Source organism: Hyperolius riggenbachi, chromosome 9, assembly GCF_040937935.1.
Source record: "Hyperolius riggenbachi isolate aHypRig1 chromosome 9, aHypRig1.pri, whole genome shotgun sequence".
Taxonomy (NCBI): domain Eukaryota; kingdom Metazoa; phylum Chordata; class Amphibia; order Anura; family Hyperoliidae; genus Hyperolius; species Hyperolius riggenbachi.
The window spans coordinates 88619451-88637569 of NC_090654.1; the positions used below are offsets into that span (position 1 = coordinate 88619451).

An 18119-nucleotide genomic window follows, 5' to 3' on the forward strand; every position below is an offset into this window, starting at 1 on the left:
CAGAGCACAATGCTATACAGTGGTGGGTGAGCGGTGTACTACTGTTCCCAGCAGCGACACAGAGCACAATGCTATACAGTGGTGGGTGAGCGGTGTACTACTGTTCCCAGCAGCGACACAGAGCACAATGCTATACAGTGGTGGGTGAGCGGTGTACTACTGTTCCCAGCAGCGACACAGAGCACAATGCTATACAGTGGTGGGTGAGCGGTGTACTACTATTCCCAGCAGCGACACAGAGCACAATGCTATACAGTGGTGGGTGGGTGAGCGGTGTACTACTGTTCCCAGCAGCGACACAGAGCACAATGCTATACAGTGGTGGGTGAGCGGTGTACTACTGTTCCCAGCAGAGACAAAGAGTGGCAGTAAACACAATGCTATACAGTGGTGGGTGAGCGGTGTACTACTATTCCCAGCAGCGACACAGAGCACAATGCTATACAGGGTGAGCGGTGTACTACTGTTCCCAGCAGCGACACAGAGTGGCAGTAAACACAATGCTATATAGTGTGGGTGAGCGGTGTACTACTGTTCCCAGCAGCGACACAATGACTGGGGGGACCCTGGCTAGCCTGGCTGGAGAGAGAACTACCCTGCCTGCCTACCCAAAGCTAAACCCACAGACAAATGGCGGAGAAATGACGTGGATCAGGTATTTATTTACCCGAACCACGTGACCCGTTCGGCCAATCAGAGCGCATTCGGGTCCGAACCACGTGACCCGTTCGGCCAATCACAGCGCTAGCCGAACGTTCGGGGAACGTTCGGCCATGCGCTCTTAGTTCGGCCATATGGCCGAACAGTTTGGCCGAACACCATCAGGTGTTCGGCCGAACTCGAACATCACCCGAACAGGGTGATGTTCTGCAGAACCCAAACAGTGGCGAACACTGTTCGCCCAACACTAGCCAAAGGTACCCCCTGTATTAGGTAATCCCCCAGTATAACTAATCAGAAATGCTCCTCACTAAAGGTAGTTAGAGGAGCCTCCAGCAATAGATAGCCCCCCAGTATAGGTAACCTGAGCGGTCACAGTATTATGTAGCCACCCCAACATGGCAGAGGGGCTTTCAGTATTAGGTAGCCCCCCCCCCCCCCCCCCAGTATAGGTAGCCAGAGGGGCCCCCAGTATTAAGTAGCCCCAAATATAGATAACTTCTCTCCTTTGCTCTGCTCGCATTACTCTGCACCTCAGGGGCCCACTGAGGACCCAATTATAGCAACCCGCCATTGTCTCTGGGCCCACCTTGACAATGGATCCCATACCAGATGCTATAGCTGCTATGGTGATCCCTACACCACTGATTGCAAACACAACTAATCACAATTTTTTCTTAATCATAAGAAAAAATGGTGTCACAAACAAACAGAAATTTTTGTTGTACAAATAGGGAAAAACTGCAACTGCAGTGTGTTTGCGATTAAAATAAAAAAGAGCTCTTATGTTGCATCATCACCTGTGTCATAGCTAGAAGGGCGTGGTGCCAGTGATTGACAGCTGCAGAGAGCTGTGTAATCAGTGAGGACTCTCACACATTTCTGACCATAATGTTAACCTCTTGAGATTCTGTAAGGCAGGGAACACACAAGCTGTGTGACCGTCTGTGACAAAACGCGCACAATTCCACAGGCTATTGACTTCAATAGCCTCATTTGGGAAATGCTTGTTGAGGCCATTCATTCGCTTTTTGTGTTCACAATTTTCTGTGCATTTTTAAACCACACAGCCTTCCGCTTTTACCCTCACAATGTGCGCGTTCACAATTTCAATACACGCCACAGCAAACAAAAAATCGCAAAACAATCATGGCAAAATGTTCACGGAAAACATGATGAAAAAAGCCGGCGGAGACCCGGGAGTCACAGGGGAAAACGGCCCTGCAAGTGTGTTCCCTCCCTAAGATCATTGTCATATTCTTCTAATTACACAGCCCCTATAGATCGCAATCGCAGAAGCATTACCTTGGTCTCTGTGCGATTTACTTTAACAATGTCCATTACTTCATTCGAGGTAAATGTTCCAGCAGCCTTTAGGAAACTGATTCCTTGCGACTCAATGATGTCCACAGTTATCTGTAAAATAAGAAACAGTGGGGGAGATTTATCAACGCATTACCGACAGTTTTTTCTTCTTAATCTGTTATAAACAGCAGGGGGAACAGTTCTGCATGATAATAAGAACCTTCTTAAAACCTACGTAATAACGGCAGTTTAGCATGAATTTCTAAAACTGCACTACAGTTAAGAAAAGTGCAAATCCAACCCTAAACTGCCACAGATTAAGAAGTGCTTGATAGCAGTTCTACAGTGCAAGCTAGACATGGTTTGTGAAGGGCTCCTCCCCCCTGCTGAATTCCTTCTCAGAGCCTGCTGCTATCAATACAGCAGATGTATTGATTACCTCAGCAACAGCAATTTCCCTCACACACTGCATTGTCTTAGAGACCTTCCTGGCTCCTCCTATTTTACATCAGTTTTAGAAGGATTCTGCACTATCTAGTGATTTCTTAAGATGCCTGAGACAGTTCTGCACGGATTTCTACAAACCTACCAATATTTTGACTCAGACACTCTAGATAAGTCCAGTCCAGTGTATTGTCCAGGGACAAGAAAGATTCCCAGAATTCCCAAAATTCCAAACCCGCAGTACTCTAACAAACTCATTTAGGCATGTCAAACTCAAGTCCCCAAGGACCGAGGTCCTCACACATTTTTGACACAGCTCAAATTAATGGTACTGAATCAGGAAAGGTGTGGTTAATCAAGCAGAACACATTTCTCTACTACAACTAATGGGGTCCCCATTGAAACTTTGATGCTTCCCTCCCAGTGTTCACACCCCTTCCTTTGCCTCCCTTTGGTGGCCTTCATGGCCTTGACCCCCATTTCACAATCAAAAAGTCAGATAGGCAACTACTTTGTAAAAGACATGTAAAGACAGTTAGGAGAGGTACAAAAATGAGGATAGACTGTGTTGCAAACAAGTAGAAGCAATCTGTGTGGCACTCCCAGCAAAATATAGTGAAAAATTGGTAAAATCTCACCACATCGGACATAGTCTCTGGTGTCATAGTTCTCCAAACATGTGCTCCATGGTAGGCTTGAAGGAAGTATCACCAGATACAAATAAAGAGTAAAGAGTGGGCATCTTCTGTCTGATAGCATCAGTGTTTATTGGACAAGTCCAGCTTACATTAATCCGTCCAGGACTGATTAATAGATCCAACCTAGTGCCCGCCACCCACCTCCACACCCACATCAGCACACCATGCTGTCACAGGATTGTGTTTGCTATGCTGTCACTGATGCCATCAAACAGAAGGTGGACGCTCTTTACTCTTCATTTGGATCCAAAAATGAGGACAATTTACCTGAAAATTCTCCACCAGTTCCTGCGGTCTCACCCGAATGTTTAGTTCATAACTCCCAAGCTGGCGTTTTAATAGCTCTTCATAGGTCAGTTTAAATGTTGCCTTTGCCAGAGACCCGACATTCACTGAGATTTTAAAGTGCTCCATTTTCCTGTCAATCAATCTGTACACAAATGTAATATTAGTCATTTTAATTGATATCACTACATGAAACATTGTACTTACTGCATAACATGGTCCTTCCAGGACTCCTTGATGTTTCTTGGTAGATGGAATATAAGGCAGAGACCATGTGCTCAGGTTCTTTTTTTAAACATCTGTCCTCGGATGGGAGGGGAACAGCAGAAGGGGAGTTCCCAACCCATCTCTCCCCTAGTACAAACATTATGACAGCTGATTCATAATCAGCTGACTGTCCCTTTCAAAAGATGTCAAATAATGATTGCAGACAGAATACTCCAGCTGCTGAATGGGCAAGAGTAGGGGACGGTTACATTCTCTAATGAGTTGTTACTGCTGTGTCCCTGCTAGAGACTTCCCCTCACTTGCTTCTGCTATTGTTAATATGAACCCTAATGGCCACCAGAACCGTTAGGGACAGAAATAAAAGCCTGTCAGAGCATCCAACTCTTTCTGACTATATTTTTGTTTTTCTTTTTTGCTGCATATTAAGAGAGCAAAATTATTGTGTCGCTTTTAAACACTCTAAGGCCTCTTGCACACTGCAAGCGATTCAGATTCCGCTTTTTAATCAGTTTTTACTTCCGATTCCGATTCAGATTTGCAGTTTGCTCCCTGCACACTGCAAATCGGAATCTGAATCGGATGTAAAAACAGATTAAAAAGCGGAATCTGAATCGGAATCGCGTGCAGTGTGCAAGAGGCCTCAAGGTGCCCGTCAATGGTGCCATTTTTTGTCAACAATCTTCCTTTCTATAAGATCATTCAGACTGAAAGAAATACAAAATCATATTTAATAAATCAACAATATGAAAGAATCCAATATGCAATCCTATCTAAAAAATTACATGGATTGGGCCCACAAGCTTCTTTTTTTTCATACCATACATTCTAATCTCTGAATAATCTGATTGGAAATACAATTGTTTGCTAAAAATTGCACAGTCAATCGGCACCTTTAGACTGGGTTCACACTAAAGGGGCAGATTGGACCGTTTTCAGCAAGGGACGACAACAGACAAGTCTATGTTAATTATAGGACTCGGTCTGCTACAACAAACACCTTGATAAAAATGGATAGACTCCACAGATCATATATCTGATCTGCTATGACCATCCACACAGGAGCTGGGATCTAGTGTGAATCCAGTCTGACTGAGTAATAAGAAGATACTTCATCATGTGACATAATTAGTCAAAAGTCTCTTCTGCAAACAGGGCCGGATTTAATCCAAGGCCTCATTGGCCATGGCCTAGGGCACCACAAGATCAAGGGCGGGTGGGTAGCAGGCTATACTAGCAGGAAGGGAAAGATCACCTAGCTACCTATACTGGAGGTGAGGGGTCCTCAGACTATCTATACGGAAGGGGGAAGGGTCATCTGGCTACCTATAGTGGAGGAAAGAATCATCTGGCTACCTATACTGGAGGGGGGTGGGGGTCATCTGGCGATCTATACTGAAGGGGCTGGCTTCTGACAGTGGCCTTGGGTGTTAAAGAGAACAAATCTGGCCCTGACTGCAAAAGTCTTGGTATTTCCAATAGTATAATAGGTACACTACAGGGGCATAACATTTGCCCCCATGACCTCTTCCATTGCGGGGTACAGGGGCCTTGGTGGGCCCAGCCCACTCCTGTTCAGAATACAGAGCAGCAGCAAAGCGTTATACATTCCCTGCTCCTGGTAACATGGCAGGTCCTCTTCAATCCTCTTCAGTGCAGCTCATCGCTATGCAGCCAATCACCTTGCAGCTCCAGTGAGGGCATGTCATGTGACAGGGACGAACGCCGCATGGTGATTGGCTACATATTAATGAGGTGCACTGAAAAGGACTGAAGTGGAGCTGTCATGCTTCCGGGAGCAAGTATGTGTATTGCTCTGCTGCTGCTCTGCATTACGCACAGAAGGACACAGGTGGACATGCAGAGCAGAGGACACAGGAGGACATGCAGAGGACACAGGGGGACATGCTGAGGACAGGGGGACATGCAGAGGACACAGGGGGACATCAGAGGACACAGGCGGACATGCTGAGGACACAGGGGGACATGCTGAGGACACAGGGGGACCAGCTGAGGACACAGGGGGAAATGCAGAGGACACAGGGGGACATTCTGAGGACACAGGGGGACCAGCTGAGGACACAGGTGGACATGCAGAGGACACAGGGGGACATGCAGAGGACACGGGGACAAGCAGAGGACACAGGGGGACATGCTGAGGACACAGGGGGACATGCAGAGGACACAGGGGGACATGCTGAGGACACAGGGGGACATGCTGAGGACACAGGGGGACATGCTGAGGACACAGGGGGACATGCAGAGGACACAGGGGGACATGCAGAGGACACGGGGACAAGCAGAGGACACAGGGGGATATACTGAGGACACGGGGGGGACAAGCTGAGGACACAGGGGGATATACTGAGGACACAGGGGGACATGCTGAGGACACAGGGGGACATGCTGAGGACACAGGGGGACATGCAGAGGACACAGGGGGACATGCAAAGGACACGGGGACAAGCAGAGGACACAGGGGGATATACTGAGGACACGGGGGGGACAAGCTGAGGACACAGGGGGATATACTGAGGACACAGGGGGACATGCTGAGGACACAAGGGGACATGCTGAGGACACAGGGGGACATGCAGAGGACACAGGGGGACATGCAGAGGACACGGGGACAAGCAGAGGACACAGGGGGATATACTGAGGACACGGGGGGGACAAGCTGAGGACACAGGGGGATATACTGAGGACACAGGGGGACATGCTAAGGACACAGGGGGACATGCTGAGGACACAGGGGGACATGTAGAGGACACAGGGGGACATGCAGAGGACACGGGGACAAGCAGAGGACACAGGGGGATATACTGAGGACACGGGGGGGACAAGCTGAGGACACAGGGGGACATGCTGAGGACACAGGGGGACATGCAGAGGACACAGGGGGACATGCAGAGGACACGGGGACAAGCAGAGGACACAGGGGGATATACTGAGGACACGGGGGGGACAAGCTGAGGACACAGGGGGATATACTGAGGACACAGGGGGACATGCTGAGGACACAGGGGGACATGCTGAGGACACAGGGGGACATGCAGAGGACACAGGGGGACATGCAAAGGACACGGGGACAAGCAGAGGACACAGGGGGATATACTGAGGACACGGGGGGGACAAGCTGAGGACACAGGGGGATATACTGAGGACACAGGGGGACATGCTGAGGACACAAGGGGACATGCTGAGGACACAGGGGGACATGCAGAGGACACAGGGGGACATGCAGAGGACACGGGGACAAGCAGAGGACACAGGGGGATATACTGAGGACACGGGGGGGACAAGCTGAGGACACAGGGGGATATACTGAGGACACAGGGGGACATGCTGAGGACACAGGGGGACATGCTGAGGACACAGGGGGACATGTAGAGGACACAGGGGGACATGCAGAGGACACGGGGACAAGCAGAGGACACAGGGGGATATACTGAGGACACGGGGGGGACAAGCTGAGGACACAGGGGGATATACTGAGGACACAGGGGGACAAGCTGAGGACACAGGGGGACCAGCTGAGGACACAGGGGGACCAGCTGAGGACACAGGGGGAAAAGCATAGCACACAGTAGGACAAGCTGAGGACACAGGGGGACATGCTGAGGACACGGGGACAAGCTGAGGACACAGAGGGACAAGCATAGCACACAGGGGGACATGCTGAGGACACAGGGGGACAAACTGAGGAGGCTACGGGGGACAGATGGGGACTCGGGAAGTCACAAGGAGGATAGGAAGAGGGCAAAGAGAGGTACAAGGGAAGGCACAAGAAGTACAAGAAGGCCATAATAATTGGGGTGAGAACATCCACAAGATGCCCCTGGACCATAGACGCACCAGGTTAAAAATGTTTTTTTCTCTGGTTTTTGCCCTCTAAACCTAGGTGCGTCTTATGGTCCAGAGCGTCTTGTAGTCCGAAAAATACGGTATATCTGGTAGATCAAGATAAACAGATTGGTTCACTGAACAATATGAAAAGCAGTTATTCATGCATATAACATCAGCCAGGGATACCTACTGGACCAGACCAGCACTTTGTCCTTTAGAAACAGCTTTCTGATATTGCCTTTTCGCTTCTGCCCTCTCTTTAACGGTCCCCACGTTGGTGACATTGTCAATTGTCCTTAGAAAAGAATATAGTTTTGTTAAACTATGACATGTATACTGAAACCTAAATCAGATGACACGGTGCTTAAATCAGTGTGATGGCAAAATCTAAAGAAGAAAACTTTGTAATTGCTGTATTGTTGCTGTTGTCGCCAGTGGCGTAGCAATAGGGTTGCAGAGGTTGTGACAGCAATGGGGTCCCAGGACCAGAGAGGCCCATAATATGCCCTCCATCATCCATCGTATTAGCTTTTCATTGGTGCTATGCTGGTAATGAACACCTCTATATGTGCATTGCATAGTGGCAGTGGCGTAACAATAGGGGCTGCAGCCTCTGCACCCGCAGGGGGCCATTTTGGGGGGCAGAAGGGGTTGCAGCATGAGGGGATAGCATGGCCACCTAGATTGGTTGGGAGGGGGGCCACTCCCCCTCTCCCTCACCTCAGGCTCTCCCCTCAGCGCTCCCCCTCCAGCATTTAATAGGTGGCAGCAGCGGCGGGCAGGAACACAGACATATTTCTATGCATGCCACACGCTGGAGGTTCCACTCTCTAAGCGTCTGATGCTACTTCCTGTTTATTATTTTTGCAGTGGGGCCCTGTGATTTCTAGTTAAGTCCCTGGATAGTGGTAATCCTTAAAGAAAATCTGTAATGAAAAAAACTCCCCTGGGGGGTACTCACCTCGGGTGGGGGAAGCCTCCGGATCCTATTGAAGCTTCCCCCATCCTCCTCGGTCCCACGGCAGTGGTGAAAATCCTCTCGGAGTGGTGGCGAAGTAAATATTTACTTCTCGGGCTCCAGCGCAGGCGTAGTATTCGCTCTTCCCCTGGAGATAGTATCCGCTCTTCCCACGAAAATAGCCGATCTCCGTCGGGCCACTCTACTGCGCAGGCGCAAGTCTCCTGCACCTGCGCAGTAGAGCGGACCCGTCGTAGATCGACTATTTTTGCCTTTCTCCGTCAGAAGAGCCGCAACAGCGCCCCCGCTGGAGCCAGAAAAGGTAAATATTGCACAGGCCGACAAATTGTCGCCTGTGCGATCCGTGGGCTGCAGCGAGACTGCCGTGGGACATAGGAGGATGGGGGAAGCCTCAATAGGGTCCAGAGGTTTCCACCTACTGAGCTGAGTATCCCCCAGGGGAACTTTTTTTCAGTACAGGTTTTCTTTAACAAACTATTTCCTTACTCTAATTACACATCTCTGACATTGCAGCTGTCCTTGGTAGGTTTTGAGGCTCCATATCAGTAGAGTGCTTGGGGCCCCATTTAAAACTCGTACTGGGGCCCCAAGCTCCTCAGATACGCCAATGGTTGTCGCGGTTGTTGCTGTTATTGGGTAAAGGATTTAAAGTGGTTCTTTGAACAAAATTTTTTTATATCAGTTAATATTAAACTTTAATTCCAGATCAAATCCACAATTCCAGGAAAACGTGCCTGTCACCAATAAATCAATAGGTTTTGTCAGCCTACATGAGGTAACATGGTAACAACTGCTTTATCTGTTACTTACCACCACCTTAGTTTCCTAATTCAGCTTGCTCCATCCTGTCCCAGCCCATAATCTATTATGGAAAATGATGTAGTCCTCTTAATGTCACTTAAAGTGTACCAGAGACGAACACTTATAAAAGATTTATACATACTTGCGGCTTTCTCCAGCCCCCTCCGCATCGATCGCTCCCACGCCATCTTCCTTCGCCTTCCCAGTGTCCCAGTAGAAGCTTCATAAGTTTGGGGAAATTTGGGCACCCGGTAAATAGCGTGCTAATTGGGCACGGCAGTCTTCCAAATGCCAATATTTGTAGGTGCTTATTGCAGCACCCGAGAGTTTGCTGTTTTTTTTTTTTTTGTTGTTTTTTTGTTTTGTTTGCGGCTTAGGCATTAGGTGGGTAGTTTGTGCAGGGGGGGGGGGGGAGGTCAAGGGATAAGTGTAAGGAAAGTAGTTTGTGCGAGGGGGGGGGGGGGGGGTTGGTGTTAAAGCTTAGGCGTTAGGTAGTTTGTGCAGTGAGGGGGATTAAGGGTTAGGCATTAGGTGGGTATTTTGGTGGGGTTAGGTTTAGGCATTAGGTGGGTATTTTGGTGGGGTTAGGTTTAGGCATTAGGCGGGCAATGTGTGCAGGGGTAAGGGGTTAGGTTTAGGCATTAGGTATGTAGTGTGTGGGGGAGTTTAGGTTTAGGCATTAGACAGGTAGTGTGTGCAGGGGCGGGGGATTAAGGTTAAGCATTGGGTGGAAGGGTTCTGTGTGAGAGTAGGGTTAGGTTTGGCCATAGTAAAATATCGGTATTTAATACCGATATTTTACTATCGGCATGACTGGGCACTCAAATTTCCAGGAGCCTTTTTTGGATAGACGTATTTACAACACCCATCAGGCTCCAACACTACCACTCCCTAGGGATAGGAATAGAGAGCAGCACTTGATTGTTAATTTGGTATGTGACAGCCTGGTTATAAAAACACTCTTCTATTATTTACTGGTACGTATATTATCCAGAACTCTTTATGCCTGTTTCAGTGTCATTTCCATGTCCAAAACCTGCATAAACAACGACATGAGTATTGTAGTAGTTGATCTGTCTACAGTCCCTTCTGTTGCAGCTCACACATCTTGATACAAGTCTGGGTGGTAGTTGCTGAAATCCATAACCATGTAATAATTTGTCAATAGCAAAATAAGATGGGCCAATTTCATTATACTGAGTACAGACTGCCTAGACATTTCCATCTGTACTGCATGACTACTTATAACATACATGTCAAACTCTGGCCCATGGGCCAGATCTGGCCCTCAGAGCCAATTATTTGTCCCTCAAGTGGTTTCCAAATCCCTACTTTTGCATTATGTTTGGCCCACTCTGACCACCAGGGAAGCTATATTGGAGGTGAAGCCTTAGAACACCAGGTAAGTCATATGTGGGAGGTAGGGGAAAGCACTGAACACTAGGGAACTGTGTAGGGGAGAGTGGGGGCCACTAGACACAATGGAACTTTGGAGGGAGGCCATTAGACACCAGGGAACTTTATAAGGTGGCCACTAGACATCGAGGTTGGCCCGCGTCTAGGTCCCAGTGCTCAATTTTGGCCCACTTTATATTTGAGCTTGACTTCCCTGACTTAGAAGTAATCCTTAATCATCCTTTACACCTGGACTAATCCACAAATATTTGCTGAAACAGTATTGTGAATTAATCAATAGATTAAAGGAATGTGAACCTTGGGGGGCCCAATGATTTATAGATACGCCCCTGGTTGAAGTGACGTTGTTGTCAAAATACCAAAAAACGCACGGACCACAACCTGTTCTAGTAGTAGGTGGTGACACAGTAAGCAGCCCGTGAGGACTTGCATGTCCTCACGGTGGGAGGTGCATGTCTCTCCTCACAGCTGCCTCCGACGTAGTACTGGAAACACAGTATTACAAACAGTATTACGCTATGTGTAGTTCATATCCCTTTTAGGACCAATTGATGAATGATATCTGATATGGAGTACGACAGGAATCAAAGAGATTCAAAAGAAAATTCCCAAATAATGAACAGGCTTCTGCAATGTATGTACTTCTACTTTTAGGACAAGAATTGAGAACATTTCTCAAAATGGTGACAAGCATAGCAGCAAAGGTCCTACACAGGTTCTTACTTCTGCCCACACTATTTGTTTTTCTATAGTAGGGCTTATTTTAGCATACATATGATTTAGCTGCCGAATCATGGCTCACCCTGCTGCTTAAATTTAACGGCAGCGTTAAATTCTATTCCTCATCCAAATTGTAGCAACTCGGAGGGAGAAGTAATTTGGGGTCTGGCGATCACAAGAAACCCTGAATTACCCTTGTGCAGGGTGCGCACTATAGTATTACTGAGTGCTGAGTGCTGAAATAACATGCTTCGTTAATTTGGGCTTATTTTTTACTGTGTTCTACCTTGTTAAGACTCACATGCTGAAGTTGGTGATGAAGGCCGTCTTTGGAAGCTCCACATCAAAGATCCCTTCTTGGGAGGAGTTAGATGGGTTTTGTACCACCATTGTTATTAAGGTTCGGGCAAAACGAGAAGTCACTTTGGTGTCAATGTGCATGCTCTGAATATCCATTTTCTGGAGGAAAAAAAGTACATTGAGATGTAGATTGTAAGCTCATCAGAACAGGGCTTTCTCACCTTTTGTTTCATATGCTAAAATAGGTAATAGGATGCTAAAAGTAACCATACATCACTCGATGCATGAGCAGATCAACAATGAGACAGATCCCTCTCTGACCAGATCTGATCAGAGAGGAATCTGTTGACTGCCCATACACCGCAGACCAATTTCTGTTAGATTTCAGCATGAACTTTACCAGAAATCTGCCGCCTCTGCCGCCTGTCTGGCCTCAAGTGTCAAAGTGTCCCACCATATGCCCGTACTCACTAAAGTCTCCTATCCGTCTCCGGTGATCGGTATCACCTCTAGACGGTCTAGTCTCTCCCACTCTGCCGCCGGCCGGGGCAAGTGGGATTGAGCGGCTCCCAAGAAGACCAATCCGCTGTTCATGTGGCAGCAACAAAGGGGTGTGAGTATACCTGCAACACCATATGCAGAATATATGCCGGACTGCTACAAAACAGCACACAAATTTGGCTAATGCATGCAACATTTACAGTTGAACTGCTACATCATATATAAGTGCCTATCATCTTTATTGGAGTCAAGTAAGCAACGCATTGGATTTCTCTATATATATATGAATCTGTTTAAAGGCGCATCCTTCATTTTGTGACAAGGAAATATACACCAGTCTAGTGCATATCAATTGATTTATGAATGCATCCTTTCTACCTGTTTATGCATATAATAATTTTTAATTTTTTTGGCCATTTTTCCCTACTGCAGAGGGAGGACTATGATTGTCAATCAAAAGCCATTATTTGAATCGATTTTAAGTTATTAAAATAGGACTTTTAAATATTTAGCACAGTCTGTTAGTACTTTTTATCTTTATAGATTTAATTAAGCACATTTTTCAGTAGAAAAAAACAACAAGCGAAGGATAAAGAGGGACAGAGGGACAGGGCTCCCAAAGAGGGACTGTCCCTCCAAAAGAGGGACAGTTGGGAGCTATGCGGTCTGTGCACCCCGGCCACCAAAGGGATCAGGTTTCAGGTCCTGATCCCCAACGGGCGACATTACTCACAGGTGTGTACGCACCTTAACTTCCCCTCTAGACCCCTTAGCTACAGAAGAAAAATGACTCACCTCCCTTCCATAGCTGGTATGTGACATAAAGGCCACAGTAAGCCAGAAAGTGACCCTCCAGCTGCTCCATGCTGCGTCCCTCATTGCTCAGCTTTGCTCTAAAGAAATTTACTCGCAAACTCCCAAAATAATACAAGTCATACACTTCTTCTCATTAATTATTGACAGGGTTGAACAGGAATGTCAAACATTTGGGGTTTTTTTTTCTTTTTAAAAAGGGATTTTGGAATCACATGTCAGCTAAATCCACACAGGAGTCTAGTTGGCTGGAATTTTAAGAGTGTCGGATCAATACTGGTAAACAGGACTCTAAACCTTGCAGTACTCCGGGGGTCAGGCACATAGCACACAGCCATTATTATTGCAGGGACTGAGGTCAGATATATAAACAGGCAGAGTCAAAGTTAAGCTCAAGGAAGATAGGTAATCACCTAACTGCCTAGTAAAACAAGTATTCAAACATAACCTTTTTCTGTGGAAATTAGACTAAGGCCTGGTACACACACATGCAAGCTAAGTACAAGTCTTTGAAAACAATCAATTATTGATCTGCCAATAACCATTACAAAATAGTTAGCAAAATACATCCAAAGGTAGCAACCAAAGATATTTGTCTCTTTATCTTTCAAATCCATCCTTGCAGATATGGTCTGCTGACAATCATTTATTAGGCAGGGAACACACTTGACTGTTTTCGTACGTGTTTTCTGCACAGAAACACTGAGAATTCATGTTAATCAATGGGCTAGTACACACTTAATATTTTGTTCGCGCGCAGAAAAAAAACTGACATTCTGCATCATGACTCTGCACATTTTGTCAGTTTTTAACCACAGGCTCCCCCCCTCCCCCCCGTGATGAGCCTATTGTTTACAATTCAGTCCTCTGCAGCTTTAACAGCTCCGCTGCAGAGCCATACAACTTAGCACACAAATGGACCCCTCCCCTTTTCTGCTCACCAACAAAGCTTTCTGTTGGTGGGCTATGACTGCTGCTGCAGGCTTTGCGTTTTTTTTTTTAATTAATTTTATTCTTATTTTATTTTAAATAAAATTGTGTATTTTTTAAAATTTTTCCCCTATCCCCTCCCTCCCCCCGATGCCCAATCAGGGCATTCCTCTCTCATAGGCATCAGCCTACGAGGAGGGATCGCTAGTGAGCCACTCCAGGGGACAGCCAAGTGACAGGGCTGTCCCCAGTACAGTGCTGCATTAGATCTCAGCACTGTACAACTAAAAGAAACGGCCATTTCTTTTCAGTCTACTAGTGGCGATCGCTGCTGGCAGACTGTTGACGGAGCTGAGCTCCGTCACTCAAGCGGGGATGTGCCCATCGGTGGGCGTGATCCCCTGCAATCTCCTCCCCCAGGACTTGACGCCTTTTGACGATAGGTGGTCCTGAAGGGAGCCACCTTGCGGCCGCCAACTGGTGTTAGGCTGTCGCAAGGAGGTTAAAGCAGGTGTGTACTAGATCTTTCAGATCTTACAGATCCTCATGGTGAGCAGTGCACACATGGAAGAATTTGAACTTTCTCAACTGGCTGCACACGCACATTCAAAGATAATAATCTGTGGTCTTTGGCTTAAAAAAAAAAATTGTTTGTGTGTGTACACCGTTGTTTCAACAATTGGTCTTTCAAACCTTTCTGCACACATAACAACATAAGTTGTTTAGGTGATACCTTTAATGCCTAACTATACCAGATTTGGAAACTCTAAGTTTCTTCTTCAGGCAGGTTTCTAAATCAGAACTGGATGCAGAGAAACCTTCCTGACAAACCTTTGCGGCAGATTGATTTCTCGGTTTGCAAAGATATTTATCTGGCGTGTATCCCCAGCTTAATCCAATGTTGATTGGCCATTAATTACCCATTTTTTTAAATTCCATATACCGTATATACTCGCATATAAGCCGACCCGCATATAAGCCGACCCCCCAACTTTTACCTGAAAAAACAGGGAAAAATGATTGACCCCCATATAAGCCGGGGTTCCCAGTATAGCTAGTATAGTGCCCAGTATTGGTAGGTAGATTCCCAGTATAGCTAGTATAGTGCCCAGTATAGCTAGTAAAGTGCCCAGTATAGCTAGTATAGTGCCCCAGTATAGCTAGTATAGTGCCCCAGTATAGCTAGTATAGTGCCCCAGTACAGTTAGTATAGTGCCCCAGTATAGCTAGTATAGTGCCCCAGTATAGCTAGTATAGTGCCCAGTATAGCTAGTATAGTGCCCAGTATAGCTAGTATAGTGCCCCAGTATAGCTAGTATAGTGCCCCAGTATAGCTAGTATAGTTCCCAGTATAGCTAGTATAGTGCCCAGTATAGCTAGTAAAGTGCCCAGTATTGGTAGGTAGTGCTCCAGTATAGCTAGTATAGTTCCCAGTATAGCTAGTATAGTGCCCAGTATAGGTAGGTAGTGGCCAGTATAGTGCTCGCTCCCCGCTTCCCCCTCCTCCCCGCTCCCCCCGCTGCTCCCTGCTCCCCCCGCGGCCCCGCTGCTATTACCTGCTTAGGCAGCCGCTTCCTAATCCGTGGTTTCTCTCTCATGTTGTGTATAAGTGATCACAGCAGCGCGCCCGGCGCTGCTGCTGTGACGATGCAGGGGGCAGGAAAGAGCGGTTCCCCTGGTAACGGCGATACACATCGCCGCTACAGGGAGCCGCGCTCTTTCCTGCCCCCTGCATCGTCACAGCAGCAGCGCCGGGCGCGCTGCAGTGATCACTTTTACACAACATGAGAGATAAACCACGGATTAGGAAGCGGCTGCCTGGTTAAAAATTCGGCTTGTATGCGAGTATATACGGTAATATGCCCAATGTCCACAATAAGCTGTGCCTAATTTTCCTCTTCATCATATATAAGCTAGCAAGGATTACCCTGGAATAAAAGTTTAGAGAACGCACAAAGTAGCAAGTATTGTTTTGAAAAGTTCACACTATGCCCCCCATGCAGCACTCCTGGGGTAGTTGCCACTTGCCACCACTGCAGAGGGATGAAATCACAACTCTCCCCCCATCCTACGTGGATTCACTCACCAAAAGGATACTTGTATCACTGCATATCACTACCACCTCACTGGCATAGTAACAGCCCACTACATTTTTCAAATCCAGAATTTCTTTAATCAGACACTACTAAACCACTCTGTACAGATCGCTAGCCCTGGCCGCGGAGCTCAGGGCAGTACATCCACATGGGTTCTCCTTCTTCCTGGAACCTGTAAAAATGTAATATGATGGACAACGTTTTTGAATACTATGAACAGATTGTGTAGGCAGGTAACACTGCACCCAATTATTCTGCATGGCTGTCATCCCAGATGGAAAACTGTTCGAAAGATGATGCACAAAAAACCCCAAAACAGTTAGCTAAAGACAAGTGGACTAAGGGCATGGATAAGGGCCTGTTTCCACTACACGCGGATTGTAGTGCAGAAGAACTGACTACAATGAATACCTATGGGCCTGTTTCCACTAAACGTGATTTTTCTGATGCAGATTTCCCATACGCATTTATTGGAGTCAGTTTTTTGCATTGAGAATCCGCGTGTAGTGGAAATAGGCCCTTACTGGAACCATTGCCTATGGTCTGACGAGACCAAGGTAAAACCACCTGGGCGTTACGGACGAGCTCAGCTCGTCCAGTTACACCGCGGTGGATTGCTCAGGCCCTGGTGGGCCGATTTGCTTAATTTTTTTTTATACACGCAGCTAGCACTTTGCTAGCTGCGTGTCTTAACCGATCGCCGCTGCTCGCCGACGATACGCCACTACCCACCGCGAAAGAGGGCCCGCAGACCCCTTGCGCAGCCTGGCCAATCACCACCAGGCTGCGCCCCCTTCAGGCCGATGGCTCCGTAGCTGTCTTTCCGGGCAGGGCCGGTTTTAGCAACATTGAGGCCCCAGGGCAAAATAAACCTGGGGGGCCCCCAACAGATACCCCAGAACAAAAATCGGCATTAAGGGACCTTTTTGCAGCTGGTATAGTCAGGGTGCCCCAATCAGTCGGAGCTCCACATTCTGGCTATCCAGAGTTAAACAGTTTCAGGAGGGGGAACCCCACATAATTTTTTTTTAATTTCCAACACTTCTACCACCCCCCCCCCCCCCCAAAAAAAAATAATAATTGGGAAAATAGGAAAAAATGCCAGGGATCTTCATACAGCCATATTGCAGCTGTGTAGCGATCCCGGGCCAAAGCGCTGCGGCTACGGAGGAGTTTCCACCCCCTGGAATCCCCGTCAGGAAATTCATTGCTCTTTCTTTTGATGCATGTAAAATTGCACTACCGTTTGGTTTGCTACTAAAAGTGACATTTACCGCATTTAAAAGTATACTTTTTTCCTTCAAAACTTTAAAATCGATTTTCTCAAAAACTATAAGGTCTTTTTGAGCAATTGTTTTTCCCTCTTATTCCCAATGATCTCCTTAACATATCCTGCAAATTTAGGGTTTCTAGCATTTAAGGTGGATTTGCTATTATCCTTTAAATTCGGCAAGTTTTTAAATGTGTATTTTTTTCCTTTGAAACTTTAAAATCGATATTCTCAAAAACTATAAGGTCTTTTTGAAAAAAAAAAAATCCTCTTGTAGCCACTGGGGGCCCCTATAGGCTCTGGGGCCCTGGGGCAATTGTTTTCTTTGCCTCTATGGTAGCACCGGCCTTGCTCCCGGGCCACCTTGATCCTCTGATAGCCTGCCCGGTAAGTCCCATAGTTGCAGTGTTCGGCGCATTCGCAGCCCGGCCATGCGAGCGCCCCTCACTGCACTCTCATCACTGGGAGTGCTCTGCACCTGGGCAGTACTACTGCACAGACACAGAATGCACAGTGATCTTTACATGCGCAGAGCAGCCCGACTGGCCTGACTGGACCCTTATTACTAGGGGCAATTACAGATGAACTGAGCCACCCGGGAGGATGGTGAAGGAAACAACAGAGTACATGTGGCTGGAGGAAGCCCCGGGTATTTATTAATTATTTTCTTTATTTCTTCCTAATCCTTTTGCAATGTGTAATCCTTTTAATAAGCCTTTCTGTAGTCTGTGATGACCCGCACAAGATTTACATTCTTTTGCCATCAAATTGCAGATTATTTTCAGTTTGGTTCGCTGGCTTACTTACAGTCTCCAATGTTCTCCAAATCA

General features: G+C 47.0%; 1 protein-coding gene across 8 annotated transcripts in view; it reads right to left on the reverse strand.

The window, feature by feature from the left end:
- The window catches only part of LOC137532545 (inter-alpha-trypsin inhibitor heavy chain H4-like), a 250307-nt gene that overhangs the window by 214439 nt on the left and 17749 nt on the right, over positions 1-18119 (reverse strand). For 6 of the 8 annotated variants that reach the window (XM_068253162.1, XM_068253164.1, XM_068253161.1 and 3 more), the window contains exons 1-5: positions 12976-13084; positions 11681-11838; positions 7654-7758; positions 3375-3537; positions 1966-2076 (exon numbers count right to left, since the gene is read on the reverse strand). In XM_068253162.1, the coding sequence (XP_068109263.1) occupies positions 1966-2076; positions 3375-3537; positions 7654-7758; positions 11681-11838; positions 12976-13059 (621 nt within the window). In that variant the 5' untranslated portion in view covers positions 13060-13084. Of the gene's footprint in view, positions 1-1965; positions 2077-3374; positions 3538-7653; positions 7759-11680; positions 11839-12150; positions 12241-12975; positions 13085-18119 lie in introns of those variants that run through there. The other 2 variants (XM_068253165.1, XM_068253163.1) reach the window with 2 other exon arrangements.